This window comes from Terrapene carolina, unplaced genomic scaffold (assembly GCF_002925995.2).
Source record: "Terrapene carolina triunguis isolate 2854851 unplaced genomic scaffold, T_m_triunguis-2.0 Scaffold66, whole genome shotgun sequence".
Lineage (NCBI taxonomy): Eukaryota > Metazoa > Chordata > Testudines > Emydidae > Terrapene > Terrapene triunguis.
In genome coordinates this window covers 50,085,629-50,107,559 of record NW_020664417.1, presented here as the reverse complement: position 1 = coordinate 50,107,559, position 21,931 = coordinate 50,085,629, and the positions used below count along the sequence as shown (strand labels likewise).

Here is a 21,931-nt window from a genome sequence, read left to right as displayed (position 1 = left end):
AATATTCATAGATTTTTAAGGTCAGAATTAACCATTATGAGTATCAAGTCTGACCGCTGCCTAGCACAGACAATGGAATTTCACCTAGTCATTCCTGCATCAAGCTGGTAATTTATGGCTGAGCGATATCATATCTTCTAAGACATTCCGTTTTATTTAAAGACTTCAAGTGATGGAGAATTCACCACATCCCTAGATGATTACCCTCTTTGTTAAAAAATCGCCCCTTATTTCTAGACTGAATTTGTCTAGCTTCACCTTCCACCGTTTGGCTTTGTTATGCTTTTGTCTTGTGGACTAAAGAGCTTTCTATCAGAAATCTTCTTGTCCATATGGGTACTTGTACTCCAGGGATCGACAATCCTCTGGTGGGCTGGGACAGTTTGTTTACCTGCAGCATCTGCAAGTTCGGCTGATCGCAGCTTCCACTGGCAATCCCTGTTGGAGACTGACAACAAGTTGTTTTGTAACCTTCTCTTGGGTACACAGATTGAGATTCTTTAATCTCTCACTCTAGAGCAGGTTTTCGAGACTTCAAATTATTCTTGTAGCTCTTTTCTGAAACCTTTCCAATTTTTCAACACTTTTTTTGAAGTGCAGACACCACAACTGCACACAGTATTACAATAATAGTCCTACTCATTCCATATACCGCAACAATAACACCTTCCTACTTCTACATCTGTGTCAGTTCTCTTAGCCACTGCATTACTCTGGGGGCTCATGTTCAACTGTTTACTAGCATGACCCCTAAATCCCTTTCAGAATCACTGCTTTCCACAATATAGTCCAATCCTGTGTGACCTACATTCTTTGTTCCTAGATGTATAAACTTTCATTTGGCTGTTTTAAAACCCATTTTACTCAAGTGAATATGTACATTACTATTTTAATGTAACAGACTTGTTTTGGAAACAAGAGATAAAAGAAATCATGGGTGAAATCATGGCCTCACTAAAATTGATGAGAAAACTCCCATTCACTTCAGTGCAGCCAGGATTTCATCTCATATGATCAAACTGGTCCTATGGAGTGGCAGTAGCTGCTCAATAGCTAAGGTTGCAACTGATTTTCTATTACAAGCCCTAACTATTAATTCACTTATATGTGGTCCTAGTATCTGAGCCCAATTTTGTCTGTCCTCTAAAATTCACAAAAATGCTGTATTGGCCACAGCATTGGAGGATTATATTTGGAGTAAAGGTAGAAGTGAGGTTTTTACTCACGAAAGCTTATGCACAAATAAATCTGTTAGTCTTTAAGGTGCCACCAGACTCCGTGTTGTTTTTCTACCAGATATGACGTTAATTGTGTCAGCATCTTCCATATTATGGATGATTCAAGCTTTGCTTAGTTAGGGGCTCAGAGGACCTACTGAGGTGGTGTGGTGAAGCACTGACCTGCCCCTCCGAAAGCTGAAGCAGTAGGGCTCCCCCAAGAGCCTAATACAGCTGACAATATGGGCTGAGGCACACCTGGCCTCCTAAACGTTGCAAGGGGAGGTGGGCCCCTGACAAGCCTCATAAAGCTCATAGGGATGCAGATTGGAGGGTCTCAAAGGCTGAAGAGTTTTCTAAGGCTGTCAGGATAGATCAGGCTAGGTCTACACTACCCGCCTGAATCGGCGGGTAGAAATCGACCTCTCAGGGATCGAATTATCGTGTCTCGTTGGGACACGACAATCGATCCCCGAATCGACGCTCTTACTCCACCAGCGGAGGTGGGAGTAAGCGCTGTCGACGGGAAGCCGCGGAGGTCGATTTTTGCCGCCGTCCTTACAGCGGGGTAAGTCGGCTGCGATATGTCGAATTCAGCTACGCTATTCGCTTAGCTGAATTTGCATATCTTAAATCGCCCCCCCCCCCCCCGTAGTGAAGACCTGCCCATAGGGTAGTGGTGGCTATAACCTTATAGCCATTACTGTACTTCCTAGAATACTCAGGGACAAGGGAGCAGAAGGAGGTAGCAAAAGGGAAGGTGTTCATCATTCTGTAGTCTCTATGTGTACTGGGAGCAGGAGAAAGGGGAAGGAGCTTTCTTCCACTAGCTCTATTAAGTTGCAAGCCTCCTGACAGCTACATATCTTCTATTTCTGCAGAGCTGTGGAGGACAGCCCTGTCTGCAGACATTAGAACATAGACAGGAGAAATGTTGCGTTCTTACACATCTCCTATACTTTTCATGACAGATGCCCAACGTACAAGGCACACATTTACATGAGTGATACTCCCCTTTGTGTGGACCTTAAGTGGCTTGCAGCATCAGGATTGCCCCCTACAGGATATTGAATTTGGAGTGTGGTTAGCAGGAGACTTTTAAAGCTTTCAAATGAAGCTGGTGTTCTGTCCATATAAACTCTTTAATATGGTTTGGAGATCCTCTCTTGAGGGGCTCCTAGAGCAGGACCAGGGTCCATTCCAGTGGACCTTAGAATGCTTTTAAAAGTGAGTAAATTTAAAAAAAAAAACTTTGCTACACTAAAGTTAAAGTTTCCGACATCTCAGTATTTTGAAGATGTTAACGTTAAAATTATACAAAAAGTTAAAATCCAGGAAATTCTGTGTTAAGCTACACTTCTACAATGAGCTAGAATTACTGTCTGGGGTATAAGCTTTAATACTGATAGAAAAATGAATATTAATAAAAGTATAGTAATCTACTATGGTAATTTTAAGTTATTACATGCTTTCCTTTACCCTTACTGAATTTTAGGAGATGTTCACAATTACTTTCACGTGCATGAGGCTTGTAGAATATTATAATTCACATGCTTGTGTTTTGGTTACTTGTTTTATTAAATGAAATGTTCAGGCTGGCTAAAACTCCTGGGAAATCTATTTTCTCCCAGTAAGTAATAGGCATGGAAAGCTTCAAGGAGAAAATCTCCTCCTAGGCCATAAAACTGTACTTAACATTTCCAGGCCTGATTGTGTAGACTTTGGAATGCAGCTTTATAACTTATATTTGGCTTTAATATTGTTCTGTTTATATCATGTTTGAAAATTATATCCAAATGTGATTGTGGTTATTGCCTTGCTTAGACCATGTCTACACTGCCCAGTAGTTCTGACTACGGGGGTGGAATGGCGATGCTTACCAAAGTGCTGCACTATAACTCCATCATGTGGATGCCATGGGCACAAACTAAAAAGTTCTTACTTCTCATTTCATGTAATCCTGTTTGAAGAGGGCTATGTTAATGCCAAATAGGAACCTTTTAGTTCATACCCACAGCCTGCACACAGGAGTTACAGCATAGCACTTTGGTACACAGTGCTATTCCACCCCTGTAGTTCAAACTTCAGGGGAAGGTAAACATGCCCTTATAGTATTTGGGATAAAACTTTAATTGTAAGTTTTAGGAGAAGGAACTGTAGATTGTAATATATGGAACTGTTTGGTTAAAAAGGCTAACAACCAATAGGAGAACTTCAGGTGATTAAAATACGTGAGGGTGACATCCATGGATTTGCCCTAGGAGAGACAGTTATCAAGATTTGGCCTACTATTTCTCATTTTTCTAGGCTATATATTTTAATGTTTTGGTTTTTTTTGGCACCCAACACCTTAAAACAGCCCTTTCTCCCCCACCTCTCCCATAACCACTGCAAGTTTAACTCTGCCTCTGCAGACAAGAAAAGCCAAAATTCATACTTGGGAAGAGAAAACAGCATTCCATTACACTAACCAGTTAGCAGGAAGTGCAAGTAAAGTGGTAATACTACAGGGTTTCCCGAAGAATAGCTATAATAAACATATTCAAAATGCATCCCATTGCAGACTCAATTTTCGTGCATGCATCCAAAATACTAGATTTATACATTGTGTTAACATGAACACAGGGAAGGTCACTTTCATATTCAAAGCAGACTTTTGCTTTACTCCTTTTTTCTTTTTTTTTTTTTTTTTAGAGTTGTAATTTAAAATATGAAAGCAATTGTGCAGTCTTACAAATTGTGTATTTTCTTAAGATTTCCTACATTATTAAAGTAAGTTTGGAAACATGTTTGGCTATATAAATGTGTGGCTAACTCATACATCAGAATAGAAGTGGATTATAGTTCCATTCCTCTGAATACAACATTTTAAAAATGACAGATGTCCAGAGTCATATGCTGTCACTTTTATTATGCTGTTATTTACCAACAGAAAAAAAAAATGTCAGCCTTCCAGGCCAGATGTTCAGGAAAAAGAGTTAGACAGTTAGTCCATAAATCAGGTCAACAACTTCATCATTCTTTTAACTAACTTCTCTCATAGAAAAATGTCCAAATGCACACACAGACCTCCTGAAAACAAACTGTAAAATACTTCTAAACTAATCTGACAATTGTATAATCTCAGGCAGAGTTAAACTGTGACTCTGTGGCTCATTGTGGAATTACAACATTAACTTTGAATTTTGGAATTTCAATTTTTTCTTTAATTCCAATGTTCTTGTATGGTAATCTATGCCGGAAATACTGATGTGTGACCGCAACTTAAATTTTATACATTATACATGTGTGATAGGGTATATAGACAGAAAAGAGTTAATAGTTGGGCTAATTACTCCACAGCTAATTAGCTGTGACTAAGAGTTCAGTTAGCAAAAGTTGGAATAAAAGTCTGCAGCTCAGGCAAAGGTGGGCTGCTGCCAGAGGTGCTGAGAGTGGCCTTGAGGAAGCGCCTCAATAGCTGGTGGGGAAGAAGCCGTACAAGAAGACGAAGTCCAGGGTGGAAGAAGTGGAGTCTGTATCCGTGTGAAAGAGGCTAACAAACAGGGAGCAGCCCAGGGAAGTGGCACAGGATTGTAAGAGACAATCCTTAGGTGCCTATTATAAGTCTTGAGGACTAAAAGAGGAGGAGACAGGTCTCAGATGAGGTTAGAAGGTCTGGGACAAAGACCATTAGATTTTAGTTTTTTGTGTTTGGACTTTTTTGTTATCCTGGAATGGGATTGCACTGAAAAGTGAGCTGGCCAGCGAGTCAGGCCACAGTAACTACAGACCACTACAGCATTAGATGACAGACAACAGGGGGCACTAGAGCAGAAGAACCCCTTAGTGTGGGAGCATGTGTAATTCCATGGGCAAGTTAATGATAGAAAGGTAAGGGAGGGGTCATTTGATTCGTAAAAATCTGTAGAACCATAACTTCAATGGTGTCACCCTCTGCATCATGGCAGGGGGGGGACTTGCTGCCTGCCTCCCCCCAGCTCCTCTTTCCATGTCCTCTGGTTGGTGCAAAATTTGATACCATGTCATTGGAAATGGGTGGAGTTGGATATCGTTTAGTAGCCCTTTCTCCCACAAACACAATAGTACCAAACACGATGAGCCAAGAACAAGTACGTAAATATATATTTGAGAAAATACTTAAAAATCAATGTTTTTAATTATACTTTACTATGGGCATCTCAAACATGCAGCCCTCACAAAGTTAAATGGTTAACTCCCCTGACAGTACGGTTATTGATTAATGCTCAGAACATGATACCTGATTAATTTTTTTAATGTTACACATCACAATAAATGGAAGGTGTGCTTCAATTTAACTTGCCCTCATTGGCAAAAGAAGCGTAATCCAGTCCAAAATTGCTGGAATCCATCTGCAAATTAAAAGAACATAATTACATAATATAAATTAGTTTGGGATTGTAATTAATTATAACAAATCCTTGTATTTTACTGTGGTTTTTGATCATTTTTAGACATCAGTGGGGAGACAAAGGGTACCGACTAGTAGCTGAATCTTTGGAGAATACAACTGTGGAGGACCAGGTTAAACAAAAAGCTCACTATTTGGTTCCTCAATCCCATCTAGTAATATTTTGTACAACATTTCATGAAAACATAGGTTCAATTCATTAAAATGGGCTCTGATGCAACACTGACACCCAGACTTAAAACTACCTGAAAAAGTTGTTTTAAAAAAAAGAAAAAATAAAGATAGTAAAATGTTGAGTTGTAAGGAACTGCCCCTTAGGGAGATTTGTGTTAAACTTGGTTTTACTTAATTTGTCCAGAAATGATGTGGTTGAGGAAGTAAAAAGAACGTAAATTACATTAACAAACAGTCCTAAATACTGGATCCATTGTTAATAGTACTAAGTCCTTTGCTTGTAGAAATTGTCAATCCTCTCAGAGGGCAAAATGCCTCTTGCTTTGAAAGGGAGCATTAGAGTGGACTCTGCTCAAGAAGCTGTACTTGACATATACCATATGGCCAACTATCATCTAGTAACTTCTCTTACTTATTTTTAGTAAGCTTGTGGAGAAAGTTGTAGTGAGACACTTTCACAGTATCTAGATACTTTTGATCTTCTTGACCCTTGTTAAGTTGGGTGAAGACCTGACTTTGGCTCAAAAACAGCATTTGTTACATTGGTCAATTATCTCTTCCATTCTGATATTATAAAATCTAATCTTCACTAATTGTCTTCAATACTGTTGATCATGGGGTGTTGCTGACTTGCCTCTGGAGCTTGGTGGAAATGTATGAGGCTCCCTGTCAGTGGCTTTGTTCTTTTCTCCGAAAGATCTCAGTGGATAGTCATGGGCAATTACTCCTCTTCTTGAAGGACTCTTAAGTGTGGAGTGACCCAGGGTGACATTTTGTCACCCCGCCTGTTCAATGTGTACATGGGGTCATCAGGAAGGTTAAAAAAGGGAGCTAGGGTAGTATGGCATTTTCAATATGCTGATCACACCAAATTGTATATTTGTCTTGTCTGACTAGTACAACAAAGTCATCCATTGCCTCAGACAATGTCAATGGGCCATCCACGGATGAAAGAGAGCTGCTTGTAGATCAAACCAGACAAGACACAGGTGATGAGGATGAGCTGGGAGAATAAGCTGGAGGAGATGACAAAAACAATATTAGTTCTTTTCACTGTGGGAGTGCATCAGCCATTTAGTCACCAGAGTTTGCAACTCATGGATGACTTTAGACCCCCAGCTGTTAGATGACCACATTAAAGTAGTAACCAGGTTGGTTTTTACCCTCTTGGCTTGGTAGGACGTTGCTTAAGTGTGAAGTGCCATGCCTGATCTTTGACAGGTGTGATATTAATCATATATTAAGCCATAGGTGCTGGAACTAGGGCTGTTGGGGGTACTGCTCCACCCCCTGGCTTGAAGTGATTTCCATTATATATAGATTTTACAGTTTGGTTCTATGGCTCTCAGCACCCCCACTATACAAATTGTTCCAGCACCCCTATATTAAGCTTTGTCCTCTGCTGCCTGTGGCTGGAGCTGTGTGTTTGCACAATGAATGGGACTTGAGGGTGCCCAGCATTGGGCAGGATCAGGCCCTATTCAGTGTAACCTTCGGGAGTGGCCTCTAAGAGTTATACGTAACACCCTCGTGAGCGCCTGAGACGTGCCCCAAGCAGGAGAAGGGTAAGCGGAAGAAAGAACTACATTTCCCAATCGCCTTTGTGCTGCAGGCCGCTTGTGATTGGCCGGAGTCTGCGTCCAATCAGCGAGGAAGAGGTGGATAACGGTGCGGCAGGTGCTCCCCCAAGGAGGCTGGGCTGTGGGGGGGAGGGAACATGGCGCTGGGTACCAGGGCATCGCGGTGGCTGCTGCACCTGCCGGCCGGGAGTTGCCTCCTCCTGGTGCTGCTGCTCTGCGTGCAGCTCGGGGGCGGACAGAAGAAGAAGGAGGTAGAACCGTTCGCTCCTCTGCGGCGAGCCCCGGCCCGGGTGGGGAGCAGGCTTGGGCTGCCCTGCAGGCTCCCACTCCCGGCCCTATGAGCCCCATGCCCAGGCGCGGCCCAGGCGGGGAATGGGGTGAGGGGGCTCGTTCACGTGACTCAGCCGCGCTCTCCCCTCCCGGACTGGACTCGCCTTGCGTTGCAGGATGGGCTGCTCCCTCCCCCGGGCTCTGGGGGCTCCCTGTGCCCCACAACGCCGGGGTCTCTGCACGCTGTCATTCGTGCCCCATGGCCGCCTGGGTCCGCAGCCCGGAAACACCTGCGTGGGTGAGCCCCCCCCTCCCCTTTCCACCTTGCTCGAGGCGCTGACCCCATGGCGTGGATTGCTCCCCAGCCCGCTGTCCATCGCCTGGATGGCTTCCTCGCCCCACTCTGTAGGAACATGTAAATTGCTGATCCACAGCACTCGTTCTAGCTATGGCAATACCCCCTTAAACTTGCCTGTTAATATACTGGCAAAACAGGCCTCTCTAAAAAGACTTAATTATGTGCAAATTGATAACTGACACATCTCCGGACTAATTACAACATAATGTTGGATAATTTTGATTTTACTTTACATTCACAATGTTGAAGTTTTATCTTGTTACACCGTTTCACCCTGTGTTTGCCTCAAAAGAAGTCCTGTCCTTTTGAATTTGGCCCTAAATGTAGTTTTTAAATAAAGAATATAAAGTCAATGGGCATGGTTCTATATGCCTTTTTCCCAATTAAAACACTTTTAAAAACAGGGGAAGAGGGCTAGCTTTACACTGTGTGTTTGGGCTATTGCAGGAGACCCTAATGTGAAATTGACTAGACCTAGTTGTATGAATAATGAAATTGAATGGTATATGTTTGTTGTTCAACTGAAAGTAATGCCAACAGACAAACACAGAAATAATCACACTGTGCTTGTGTGTACATTGAATCTCAGTTCTAAAGATCAAAGAAATACTTGTAAACCTATACAAGTGTATAGGTTTAAACTATAAACCTATAGTTTATAGGTTTGGGTGGAGGGGGAGAGGTAGGAGATTAAAAGACAAAATACTAAAACCAAAATGAATTTAATGATTTCCAAAGTGCTGAGCACCCAACAGTCCCTTGGAAGTCACTGAAATCTGAAAAATACTTAGACATCTAAATAGTGATGTAGCAGCTTAACTCTAGGCACCCTTTTTGGAAAGTGTTGGACTTTCCAGCATAAGAAAAGGAAACAAATAATATAGAGTAGGTTCAACTTTCTGAAGCTACAATTAACCATGTTTTCTGGATTTAAATACTTGCTTGTCTTTTTCAGACAGTAAATATGTTTTTAGGACTTGTTTGTGTCTGTGTCTTGGTAAAATACTAACATTGCAACTAATGCTTTGACACTTGTAGCGCAGCTGCCACACCACATGCAAGATGGATGAAAACATACTTTTTTTTTTTTAATGGGTTCTTTTCCTCATAAGAAAATAATGGTAACTCAAAGCGAAGTGGCCTTTGAGAAACACTTTTGGTAATGTATGTGTGCATCCCCATTTTACCACAGAGATGGCAAGTAACAGGATCCAAATGGATAGTCTTTCTTGTTTAGCCATTTTTTTACTACAGTACAAGTTGCTATTGCTCTTTTTCCTCTCAAAAGCTTCTACTCAGCCTTCTTGCTTCTAGCTAATGGTTCTCTCCCTCTTTATAAGATCTGTCTACTGTTGTAATTGCTACCTCTTCCTTCTTCCTCCAAATTTCTCCTATACTGGAGTTGAATTTGTCCCAACAATGTACATGCTTCCAGAATCTAGCAAACCATATACAATGTTTTTATTTTTAATATACATTTATAAGACATAATTTTGCTAATTGTGTGTTAACTTTGTGTTCTGCATTTACTGTAAACATAACACGCCTCATCCAGCACCAAATCTCATGAATTGAAATCATGCAGTTATTCGTCCAGATACAGTGCAATTAGCGCTTGTATGTGCTAAAAATGGAGCCTGTAAAGGAAGGAGCTGTCATAAACAGATAGTTAAGGGTTAATGCCTCTTTTACCTGTAAATGGTTAAGAAGTTCACCTAGCCTAGCTGACACCTGACCAGAGGAACCAATGGGAGGACAAGATGGTTCAAAGGGAAGGAGGGAAGTTCCCTTTGTCTGTTGAGTTTCACTTTGGACCTGAGTGGGAAAGCTCCAGAATTCAGCCTCTTATTAAGTAGTGAGTATTAGTGAAGGAAATAGGTTTATGTTTATTTCTTTGTAACCTGTCTTGTGCAATTAGAGGAATAGTCAACTGGGTATTTGGGTATTTTTTTGTGTGTAACTAAGGGTTTGCCCAGGGGAGCATCCTCTGTGTTTGGAATCTGTTGTCTGTGAGAGTAGCTGGTATGCTAATCTCTCCTAGAGGGTTTTCTTTTACCTTTCTTTTCTTTAATTAAAAGCCTTTTTCTTAATACCTGATTGATTTTTCCTTGTTTTAAGATCCAAGGGGGTTGGATCTGGGTCCACCAGGAGTTGGTGGGAGAAAGGAAGGGGGATGGTTAATTTCTCCTTGTTTTAAGATCCAAGGGGTTGGATCTGTGTTCACCAGGGAATTGGTGAAGAGTCTCTCAAGGCTACCCAGGGAAGGGAATTAGTACTTGGGAGTGGTGGCAGCCAGACCAGATCTAAGCTGTTAATTGAGCTTAGAGCTTCTCATGCAGGTCCCCCACATCTGTACCCTAAAGTTCAGAGTGGGGAAGGAACCTTGACAGGAGCTAACAGATGATATGCTGAAGGAGTGTTCTTGAGGGGAAATATATGAAGAGGATTGTGCCTCCATGAGGATAGAGTGATCAAGGAGGAGAATAATGGAGAAAAGAAACTTCGTGATTTGGTCAGGAAAAAGTTGTTGGTAATTGAGAGCCATTTCAGTGGGATTAAAAGGGTAGAAGACATGTTAGAATGCACCACGGTAGATACTGGTAGAGAGGAAATTGAAGTAATAAGAATAAAATGTGTACTCAAGGAAGTTGAAAGCACAGAAGGAAAGAAATGGGATCAGAAGAAATTTTTTGTTTTGTTTTTTGGGGGAGAGGTGGGATAAACATGAGGAAGGTCAGGCTGAGTAGTTAAGGACTAATGGAAGAGAACATGAGACTGCTTTAGGCACTTCACAGGTCCTCGGCGGAAGTGGGAGAGGGTGGAGGAGTAAAAGGAAGCAATTTACCCTGGGTAGCATTACTTGTTTTTAACTTGCAAAATCAGTAAAACCTTGGTTGGAGTGGGGCTTGTGGGATGTTAGGGAAAAGGGCTCCATGAAGTAGAAGAATTAGAAGTATTGGCAGGGAAGACAATTTACATGAAGAGTATAAACATAGATTTCATAGGGGGTTAGAGTTCACAGAGGAAGTGGATGCAAAGCATCAGTCATGAGTGCAGACTGGTAGGAAGAAGAAGGTAGAGTTATACGTGTGAATCATATGATCTACTGAAGAGAGGGCAGCTATTGAGGGAAAGAGTGAATGGAGGAAAATAGAGAAGACTAAGATACCGATGGTCTAATAACTTTAGGCAATGATTCTTTGCCAATAAGCTATTGTGAAAGCAATTATAAAATAATGTTGCTATTTTAGTACATCAGAATCCAGCAATTTAATCTTTTCCTGCATAAATTGTATACAGTTTTTAAGCTGGCATGCAAATGTTTTAAAGTTTAATATGTGAGTTCTTAAATTCTAACAATGGGGGAAGGAATTTGTGTTAACTGATAACTTGCCAGCCAATATAATCCTTATTGCTGAGCTTTATAAATGGTATGTTTTTGCAGTGGTTGCATATTTCTATAAGTACATTCTTAGTCCTTTTCTGCATTGAGCTTGTTACTAATAATCTGTATGCTGTTCTGTATTATGTACATCATGACTATCTGTAACTGAGGAGACAAATAGAAAGGTACAGGCCCTCCTCTATACACATGCACAAAATCCAATAAGTAATAAGGGATAAAGAGAGAACTTCTTGGAAAGTGACTAGAGTGGAGAACAAGATAGAAACTTCCTTTGCTGGCTCACATATGAGAATTAATTTAGTTGGGAGAAATTTCTTTTTGGGGCTTGATTCCCACATGTTATACAGTGCCTTTACCTCAACCTGCACTTCCTCCGAATGTAAATTATTAGCCTGATTTGCTGGTCTTGGATTAAAGAATCATCTGAATGGCAGTAATTATATTTACGGTATATTTGGTTTGCTTTGCTTTGCACTAGTCATTAAAATAGCTGTCTTGAAAACCAAATCATGTTAAATAGTGATGCTGGTTTAAAAAATGTGTGGCATCTCTAGAAAAGCATTTATGATTGTATTCACTGCTCATATTTCCTGCACTTTGATAGCTTTTCACATCATTATTTATTGTAAACTAGCAGATTTAGTTTTGTCTAGTCTGTAATGACCTGAACTTTGAGTAAAATGCATTTGAATTCTATGTGATGGCCTATAAGCTTGTTGAATTTGACATCATCCTAAGCATTTTCTGTTAATGATTCCTATCTGTCTTGAGATTCATTAGCTGATACTACATGGAAAATAGACAGTTATGGTGGGAAGAAGGCTATATTTGGGAGGGAAAAATCTCTGAACAGCTAACAATCTTCCCTATCACTTAAGATTAAAGATGAATGTCTCATTCTCTACCACCTTCCACTATGTGCAGTTGTCTGCTCTGTGCAAAGTGAGAGTAAAGTGGGTGTAAATAATATTGAATTCGAATGGCAGGTATTTTTGATCTACTTTCCTTTCACTTTGCACATGAGCAAATGACTGCACAAGATGCAATGCTGTGGAAAATGAGGCCCATAAATAAAATGACTTTAAAAAAAGTCACTATTCCTACAATCTATAACTTGGTCAGTGATAAAATACTTCATCCTAGCAAGCAAATCTTAGTCTCCACAAACTAAGTGTTTTAACACTTGATGTATATTTTAACTTGGGTTGGTTCATAATAGGAGTTTTCCAGTGAGAAATTGTATACAGACTCATAGTTCAGGAAGTAATGGAAGTTGGTACAATACAATTTTATTTCAGGTACAATTTACTTTTGCCTATTCTTTATGAAGGAACTTTTATAGTAAACATAGATAATGTGACTCACACGGTATTGGTATTGTACACTTATTTTTGGTTGTTATGCCTAGATACATAGAAAAATGTATCTGTAATAAATCATACAAGGTGGAAAACCTGCTCTTTTGAAGTCAATGGGAATTTTGCCATTGACTTCATTGGGCTCAGGATTTCACTCACATTCATTTTAAATGTATTAACTGGATTTTTTTTTTTTATACTGAATGAAAACTCAAAGATACTTTCTCATGTTTGTCACTTTACATAAGAACAGATGTTGGCTAAATGGTAGTAATAACATGCTAATTTAAGAGTTGCTGAAAAATTTTAATGCAAGACAATGGTCTAAAATGTGAGATACATCAGTTTTTGTACACCAATCTCTATGCATATAGTCTCTTAACATTTATTAGTCTAAAGACTTTATACTATGTATGTTATAAATTTCTAAATCTTGAGGGACAAAATATCTTGCTTTTTGACCATGTTGTCCTTTTCTTCAGTCACCATTACTCAGTAAGCATACATTTAGTTTTTGAGAACCATATTGTGCTTCATGCACGCTACGCCTGCCCAAGGGGTAGTAATTCATCAGCCTCCATAGGGAGGCTATGACTTCAGTATTCTGTTGGGGAACATGCTTTTCTATTCAGTACATATTCTCTTATGCTAGAAGTAGGGGGATTGGTCCTTATCGCAATCATTTAAATCTAATACTGGAGTTATTTGCAGAACTGCTATGGGAATGCAGTAATTTACTTCAACACCTCTCTGTTGCAGCCAAGAAACGTCGGATTAAAAGTGGTACGTGAGCTGCGTTCTCTAACTGTGTGTTTATCTTTGGTTGTTTATATTGTTACTTCAGGACTGGATGTTCATATTTGGAGCCTACTTCTCTTTGCAACTATAGAGTGCTATTATACAGCTCATGACAGAATCTCTGGGTTTTGTCACTGCTGCTCAACTCTTGCTACTAGACACCGTGAACTAGATAGGTTAGCATTAGTGTTCCCATTACCATAACTTTTATTATAGTTGAGAATTGCTTACTGTACACAACTTTTGCTGTTGCCATGTACTTTAATGAAAATAGATATAATAGAGCTGGGTGGAAACTGAATTTTTCATTTCAAGGGGAATATTTTTGAATCTGATTTTTCCTTCTGTTCTGAAATGGAACAAAAGCAAGAACTGAAATGAGATTTTCTTTTTTTTTTTTTTTTTTTTTTTTTAGAGTCACTTGTGGTCAATCTAAATGTTTTAATCTGATTTTATTTTATATATTTAAAATATTTACTGACATTTGATAGAGATAATTGAAATGTTATGTTTCCAAAGTCGACATTCCACTTTAAGCTTATCAAAATGCTTTTTTTTTTTTCTTTCAATCTTTCTTTCAAAAATCTTTGCTTGAAATGGACAAAGTTAGACAAACATTTAGCCCAGGGGTTCTCAAACTGGGGGTCACAAGGTTCTTAACTTGGGGGGGATCATGAACTGTCAGCCTCCACTGCAAACCCCACTATGCCTCCAGCATTTATAATGGTGTTATAAATTTAAAAAACTTTTTATATATTAAGGAGGGGTCACATTCAAAAGCTTTCTATTTGAAAGGGCTCACCAGTACAAAAGTTTGATTACCACTGATTTAGCCTTTCATGAATTGGCATTTTCCAACTGGCACCAAAAATGATCTTGTGGTTAAAGCACTGGACTGGTACTCAAGAATTCAGTTTTTGTTTTCATATCATCCATTGATTTCTTGGGTGACAAGTCAGTCAATCTTTGTGCCTCCAGTCCTGTTCCTAGTCATCTAGTTTTATTTTGTGTCCGTTTTGTAGACCCATCTTGTCTGTTTAGAGTATAGACTTTTCAGGGCTGGGATTGTCTCTTAATGTGGTCATATAGTGCCCACGACAATAAGGCCATAATGTATACTAAGGGCTCTCAGCGTTACTGTAATACTACTACTAAGCGTGAAGTAGTATTAATGATGATCAAATTCAGAACCTCCATTTGAAAAGCAGTATCCTAATAAAGACACTTCACTTTTCACATAAGAATCACTGCTTAACTATAGAATACCATATGCAATCTTTTCTTTTTGCATCAATTAGTAAGGCTACATCTACACATGGAGCTAGGAATGTGATTCCCAGCTTGAGTAGAAATACTTGTGTTAGTGCACTAAATATAGTCGTGTATCCGCAGTAGCGTGAGCAGTGGCACAGGCTCGCTGCCCTGAGTACAGACTCCTCCAGACCTAGTGCTTAATTTGTAATGAAAGAAGTGCTGAGGCTCAAGCAATTTTTTTTACTTTCATAACTGATGCAGCAAGCCCAAAGGTGCCGGAGGTATGAACTGCCAAGTATAGAGGTTCTGGGGCTCAGCCCTGGCACAAATTAAGTACTTCCCAGACCTCACAGATACATATTCAGGTCTGCTGCATGCTGCTGTCTGTGCTACTGAGGCTACACTAATATTTTTAGCGTGCTAGCTTGAGTATACCTGCTCGAGCTGGGAACCACTCTCCCAGCTCCAAGTGTAGTCATTAGCTTAGATTCAGTCATTGCTCAGATTGTTATTGCTTTGTCTTCAAAAAAGCTTGTGGAGCTCTTCCTTTTTCACCATAATGTTCTTACCACTTTTCTGTTGCTGTTGGGCATTACTGATCTTGAAAGGTCTAAAGCTTTCTTTCCTGTACATCGGTGTAACTGCAAGCTTGGAAATAGAAGACTTTTCTATAAAACTTTGGGTCATCAAGTATTGCTTGTTCTATGAGTGGTGTTTACAGTGTCATTAGTTGCAGTGTTGGATTCCTGTAGCTATACAATATTGGAAGCTATGGCATTGGATATTGTGTTTTCTTTACAACTGTAGAGATAAATTGAGTGCTTTGTGGAGTATATAGTGTGAATTAGTGGACTTTGCTTGTGTTTGTCAAGCTTTTCAGTAGAACACTCTATAGGCTTATATGAAAAATTAAAGTAAGTACTAGGAGGTAAAAAGAACAAGAAGTAGCCTGAAAATGGTGTATACCCTCGTATGCTTCATACAAGTGTGGTAATTTCAGTGTATGTCCCTTCTCTTCTGCTAGCAGCCATCTGTGGACAGACTACCAACAGTGGAGAGCTAAAGCCAGGGCCGGCTCTGTCTTTTTCGCCGCCCAAGACAAAAAAGCCTCCGGCCGCCCCCCCCCCCCCCCCCCCGCCCGCGGCCAGAGCGCCGGGGGGAGGGCGGCGAGCCCCGGCTGGGGCTCGGCTCTCCCCCCGGCGGCCAGAGCGCCGCGCCGCCCCCCTCCAGGTGCCGCCCCAAGCAGCAGCTTGGGTGCTTGGTGCCTGGAGCCGGCCCTGGCTAAAGCTGTGGATAAGATGGAAAAGAAGTGAGATAGGAAGGAGGGGTGTGATTGATATGGAGAGCTGTTTACATATTTTTATGGAAAGAGTCGCCATTTAAGTACAGGATATAAATTGCTGTTGGAAATGTGATGGGGAACGGCTCTTTTCAGTGTGTTATAGGCCCTTCCATCCAGCTTTCTGTCCAGTATTTGCATCTAGCTTTAATATCTATGAAACTTTTTGATTTCATATGGCTTTGTTAACCCAGCAGGTGGGGGGCGGGGATCCAGTTCTACCAGTTCCAGATGCTCAAATGTCTTGAGTCGGGTCCCTAAAAAAATCAAAAGATTGAGTTAAATCATGAGCTTCTATTTATTGATTGCTTGATTTGGCTTTTATTTGCCTTTGAGCCTTTAGAGTACACTTGAGTTATGTTTTCTTGCTTTTCTCCAGATTTTTCTCTTGAGAGCTAGCCTTTTTTTAAAAAAAATAAATGGCAGCTAAGATTCTCTAATTGCAGAAATCCAGGAGCTGGGGCTTTAAGAAAAACAACAAATATCATGAAACTTGTGATTAAATTATGAGTTGGAAAAAATAGGAATCACAGCCATTGCTTCCCTCTGTCCTTCCCAAGGAAAACCTGTTCACTGACAAAACCTTGGCTTTGCGTGTTAAAGGCTGTTTTTCATAAAGCCATCTTAGTAATTACATAAAAATATCCGGAACTAAGTTGCTAGCAAACTTCACCCTTCATGAAGAAATCTAATTTTTCTCTGGTATTGAAGCTAACTGCTAACTGCACACAAGAAAATCAAACAGCTTTACAGCTGCCCTTTCCCAGAATCTCCCTGCATTGATAGATATGGGTACTTCATTGGCCTTCAAAACTTTTGGAACTCTTCCTATCTTTCATAAGCTTTTTTTTATTAACAAAAAAAAAAAAAGATAGTGGCTGAGCCATTTTTAGTTTAATTGTCTAAACAGCTGGGATGAATTCCATTTGCTCTTGGAGATCTGACACTGCTCCATCCCCTTCTGCTCGGCTGCCCAACCTGACCCTCCCAGAAGGCAAGGAGGCCAGAAGCAGTCATTTTGAGGGTGCACTCGAGGACAATGCCCCAGCCAACGTACTGGATCCACCCACATCCTTCCTCAATTGCCTCCGGCCTTTCCGGTTGGCCTGGTCTCGTATCACCTCAGACCGCTGGGTGCTTGATACAGTTTCTTCGGGCTACACCCTGCAATTTATAGCCGACTGCCGCTCTTCAGGAATCCTTCTCATGAGCAACTCCTCATTCAGGAATTCAAAAACCTCCTGTGCCTGGGGGGCAGTGGACAAGGTTCCTCGGAACATGGAAAGAAGAGGATTCTACTCCTGCTAGTTCTGAAGGCAAAAGGGGGCCATTGGGAGCTGGGTATCTGGGTGCTGGAGACAGGAGCACTTCTTAAGCTGTTTTCAGTTAAGTCTGCAGCTTTTGGGGAACGTGGTTCAGACCTGGGTCTGTGTTTGCAGCAGGCTAGCATGTCTGGCTCAACAAGAGAGTGTACTGAAGTCCCAAGCTGGCAGGGAAAATTGGCTCAGAGGTAGTCTCAGCCCATCAGGTGGCAGTCCCAAGGAGGTTTCTGTGACCCAACCTGTCACACATTCCATTTCCCGCCATCCTACCCCTCTCAGAGTTGCTGGCAAGAAGGAACTGAGAGGGCACAGGGCCAGTGGCGCCTGATATACCGTCACATGAGAGGGGCATTCCAGATGGTGCCACAGCTGGCCCTACAGATAGAGTGAAGGCAGAAATCTCCAACAACTGTGCACATGGGTGCGCACACACCTAAAATGGAATGGACATGAGCAACACCTCTTGAAGAACAACAGTTACAAAAAGGTAGGAAACAGTTTTTTTACAAACTAAGATGTGGGAAATCTTGAACCTTTGTGAAAAGACGCTCAGGGTCTTGACTGCAAAGTGGAGAAATATATTAATTTGTGTAACTTGGCTTTTATTTTATTTTACATTGGAAGGAAGACACTGTTTTCGAATCAAGACTCAAAGCTTGAAGTTTGCTGTCTTGAAATTTTGGGGGAATTAACCAAAATAAGCTATGTCTGAAATGCACAGTAAAATTATTTGAATGTAATTCTAAATGTTGTTCTCTAGCCCATCAAAACAAAAGAGAAAAACAAATAAACATGCTTGCTGGAATAATTCCTTTTTCCCTTTATTCATGGGTGCAGCACCACCCCACTTAAACCTCTCTAATGGAGATATTGTAAAAGTGTGGCATATATAATTGGGCAGTTCGTGTCTAAATAAATCATTACAGAAAAATGTAAAGCCTTCTTATTTGTTGAGTACGGGATATGAAGAAAAGAATGCTTAGAGCAGCCTGATAGCACTCTTGTAATTAGATTGCTGAAACTTTGTTTCTGTCCCAGATGTCTCCATTTGGCAGCATCATGCCATAGACGGATCAGCAACTTAATTGATCTTTCTTAGCACTCTGTTCTACAACCATTTATGCAGCACTTCCTATGTGTGTGCATGAAAAAAACGGATTGTATCTGCTTCAGTACTAAATGCTATGGATAAATCTTATTTAGATGGATTAGACTGCATAGCCATAGGGAAAAAGTGTATGTTGTTGGATGACTTATTGCTTAGAGGCTTCAAACTTAATAATATCATTTGAACAGAGCTATTTATTTGTATGAAGGTTGCATTTCATTGGGTAAAATAAACTAGTTACCAAAATAAAATGTTAACTGTATGCTTTGTGGACCACTTTACTGAGATCTAAGATAATTTAGGTAGGCATGAGGAGATTAGACTTTTATCTTTATGTACAGTTCATTGGTTTTCTGCCTTCTGTAACATCTAGTGAATTTAATCTTCGTTTTTTTCATGCTGAAATTTTACAATGATGAGGTGCCATGATGAAGTTAAGTATTAAATTACATTTGGACTTACTCTGTGTACAGTGGTCCTCAAAGCAGGATTTGAAGTGGATGAAGTCATATTTTTGCATGCTATTACCACCATATACCAAGTCTGCTATACCCAAACAAATACATTAACACATTAGTACTTCTATCATGCTGAATTAATTAGTTATTGTATGGAAGAGCTAGAATACTAAGTGACTCTACTTTGGTCACATTTAAGGAATCCTATAAAGTAGAGATGGAGTCTAACTTCCCTCCCAATGCAGACTTGTTCGGAACACTATTTTCTCTAGTGTCTTGTGTAGTCTGTTTTATGGTTGCTGAAGTAATGAGGTTTCCATCATTCTCAGTGAGGCTGTTCTCCAGCCTTTAGAACTTACTAGTGGGACTTTATTTTTCTTGCCCTTTAACACCATTTTGGAATACTTTGAAATCTGCTTCCTTTGCTTAAATGGTTGTGGTTTTTAACCTCACAATTTCCCTAGCCAATCACTTTTCTTAGTCTTCAAATTCTCATACAATGTATTACCATCTTTGTAGTACAGAGGTACTGAACACAGTAATATTTGGTGTGATCTCACTAGTGCTACAGAAATGCAATATTGCTTCCTTATTTTATGACCTAATACATGTTTATATGCAGTTCATAATCATACTAGTTTATTTGATGATATGTTGCTGTAAAACAGTATAGGAGACCCCATCTCGCCTTCACAAATACAGGAAGTCTGGCTTGCATAGGGAGGGAGTCATAGAAGCAAATGTCCCAGGAACAGGAAGTTGAGCTTTATTTTCCACCTTTGTTTCTAATCTCCAAGTTGCTGATTAATAATTCTGCCCCAAGTGGTACCTGCAAAACTCCTTAGTTGATAGCAGTGCAGTTTGTTTCCTCTTCTAGATTACTAATGAAGGTGTTCAATAAAACTGGATTTAGTGCCAATCCCTGCACTTAAGGTTTTTTTCTACTGTCTCTGCAAGTTTTAATAAAGTAGTGCTCTGATGCAAGCCAACTTGATTGTATTTACAAAAAGTGAGATTTTTTTTTAAAGGAATATAGCAAAAATTTTCACTTATGTAGATGAAATATCTCAACTACTTTCCCTTCTAATAACTTTGTAGGGGAAAAGTGCTCCAGTTAATTTGGCCTGATTTTGTGGCTTTTATAACCATAACATCACAAATTGTCAACATCATATGTCAATATACAAAGTAAATAACCTTAAATCAAACTAAGCTATCAAGGAGCATTTTTCTTACTTTACCTATCTGTAAATTTCAATTATTACGGATGAAAATATTCTTTCATCTGTTTGTGTATATGTACAGAGAAATCAATGTTTGCCGACATTTACCAATTAAAAAAATTAATCCTTTTTTCTTTTTAGTAGTTTTTGCAAAATTCTTTGGTCCCTTCCCACTTTTCCATGACTGTGCAAAATAGACAGCTGCTCAGTAAATTCATTAAGTAGTTCCCTTAACACTGCATCCCATAAGGTACTGACTTACATATATAGTCTTTTTCAAATATTTTTTTACCTGTTTCCTATCAATAGTAGGGAGGAGCCTAAACCTAAAATTAAGATCTGAATCCAGAGCTGAGCTATCAAAGAAGAGGCATTCCCTGGCATTTGGCTTGAGCTAATCAATAACTATGTACTAGTGCAAGAATGTACTTGTTTCTCGTTTGTCTTTTTTATTAAAGAAAATTAGATCTTTAAGCAGTTGTCCAGTACTTAGCTACTTTGGTCACCATAAATCTTCCTTCATAGTTACTAATAGGCCTTCTTTCTCTCTCCTATTGCCTCCCTCCTGCTTAAGACTGCCAAAATATTTGTGGAATCCTTTCTTATTCCTTTTCATCTCTTTGGCTAGCATGAACTCATTATGGTTCTCCTTTTTTCCCCTTATCTTTTCCTTGTAAACTGTAACTAAATCTGAATATACTTCTAGTTCCAGTACAGATTCATATTTCCATTTAGATATTTAAGGAATCTCTGTTTTGACTGCTGCTCTGTTTTATTTTGTTTCTGGTTTTGGGGGGTATTTTTTTTTCATATTTCTGATGAAGGTTTCTTATAAATCTGTAACAGACTATGTAGAAGAAGTTCCCAAACTCTGGTACAGGAGCTTGATGTTCCATCTGTTCACTTCACACCAATTTTTATTTTTAGAAGGTGGTATGTAAATCAGTAAAGTTTGGGAGATGCTGATCTAGAGAACTGGTTGCTTCAAGGGAGATTACATGCCATACAATATTGGAGGGAGCGGTGGGGAGGAAGAAACAACAATGGCTAAGCTACATTGAGCAGGTGGATGTTGTGATGTGTAAACTGTAAATCTTCAGAGGCTCAAAGGCCATTTACCTTCAAATTAAGTGCTTGAATATGTGCAGTGACACCTTCTTTTTATTGAAATGCAGTGTATACTTCTGTCTATGCATCCCTAAAAGATCTAGAACTTAGCATAATATTCTGTTAACAGCTCTAGTTGCAGAGTATTGTGATTAGTATAAGCCTTGTATCTGTGGATCTGGCTACAAAAAACAGCATCCTCTAAGATTCTTCACGTTCTAATGCAACACTTGGTCTGATGATTTAAATGTGGATTCTGGCTGCTTCCTCCCTGGACAAGAGGAACTTTTGAAAAACAGATTGACAGCCACTTGGTAAAACAGAACATGGACTTGGGGGAAGATGGGGGGCATTTCCCCCCCCAAAGTGGATACATCGTAGAGACAATGCGTGGGGGGAGTGCTCAGATTTGTCCCTTAGCCCTGCTTCCTCCCTGTGGAGTAACGTTGCATGGGGGCAGGCGGGGAGGGCACTCTGTACCTGCTGGTCAGTTTGCCCATGTGGGCTGTGTAAGGGGAGGGCAGGGA

At 40.1% G+C, this 21,931-nt stretch overlaps 1 protein-coding gene across 1 annotated transcript in view; it reads left to right on the top strand.

The window, feature by feature from the left end:
• Positions 1-7,540: 7,540 nt before the first annotated feature.
• Positions 7,541-21,931, top strand: part of TUSC3 (tumor suppressor candidate 3) — a 272,148-nt gene continuing 257,757 nt past the window's right edge. Inside the window, exon 1 of the mRNA XM_024192953.1 lies at positions 7,541-7,654. Coding sequence (XP_024048721.1) covers positions 7,541-7,654 — 114 coding nt within the window. The remainder of the gene's footprint in view (positions 7,655-21,931) is intronic.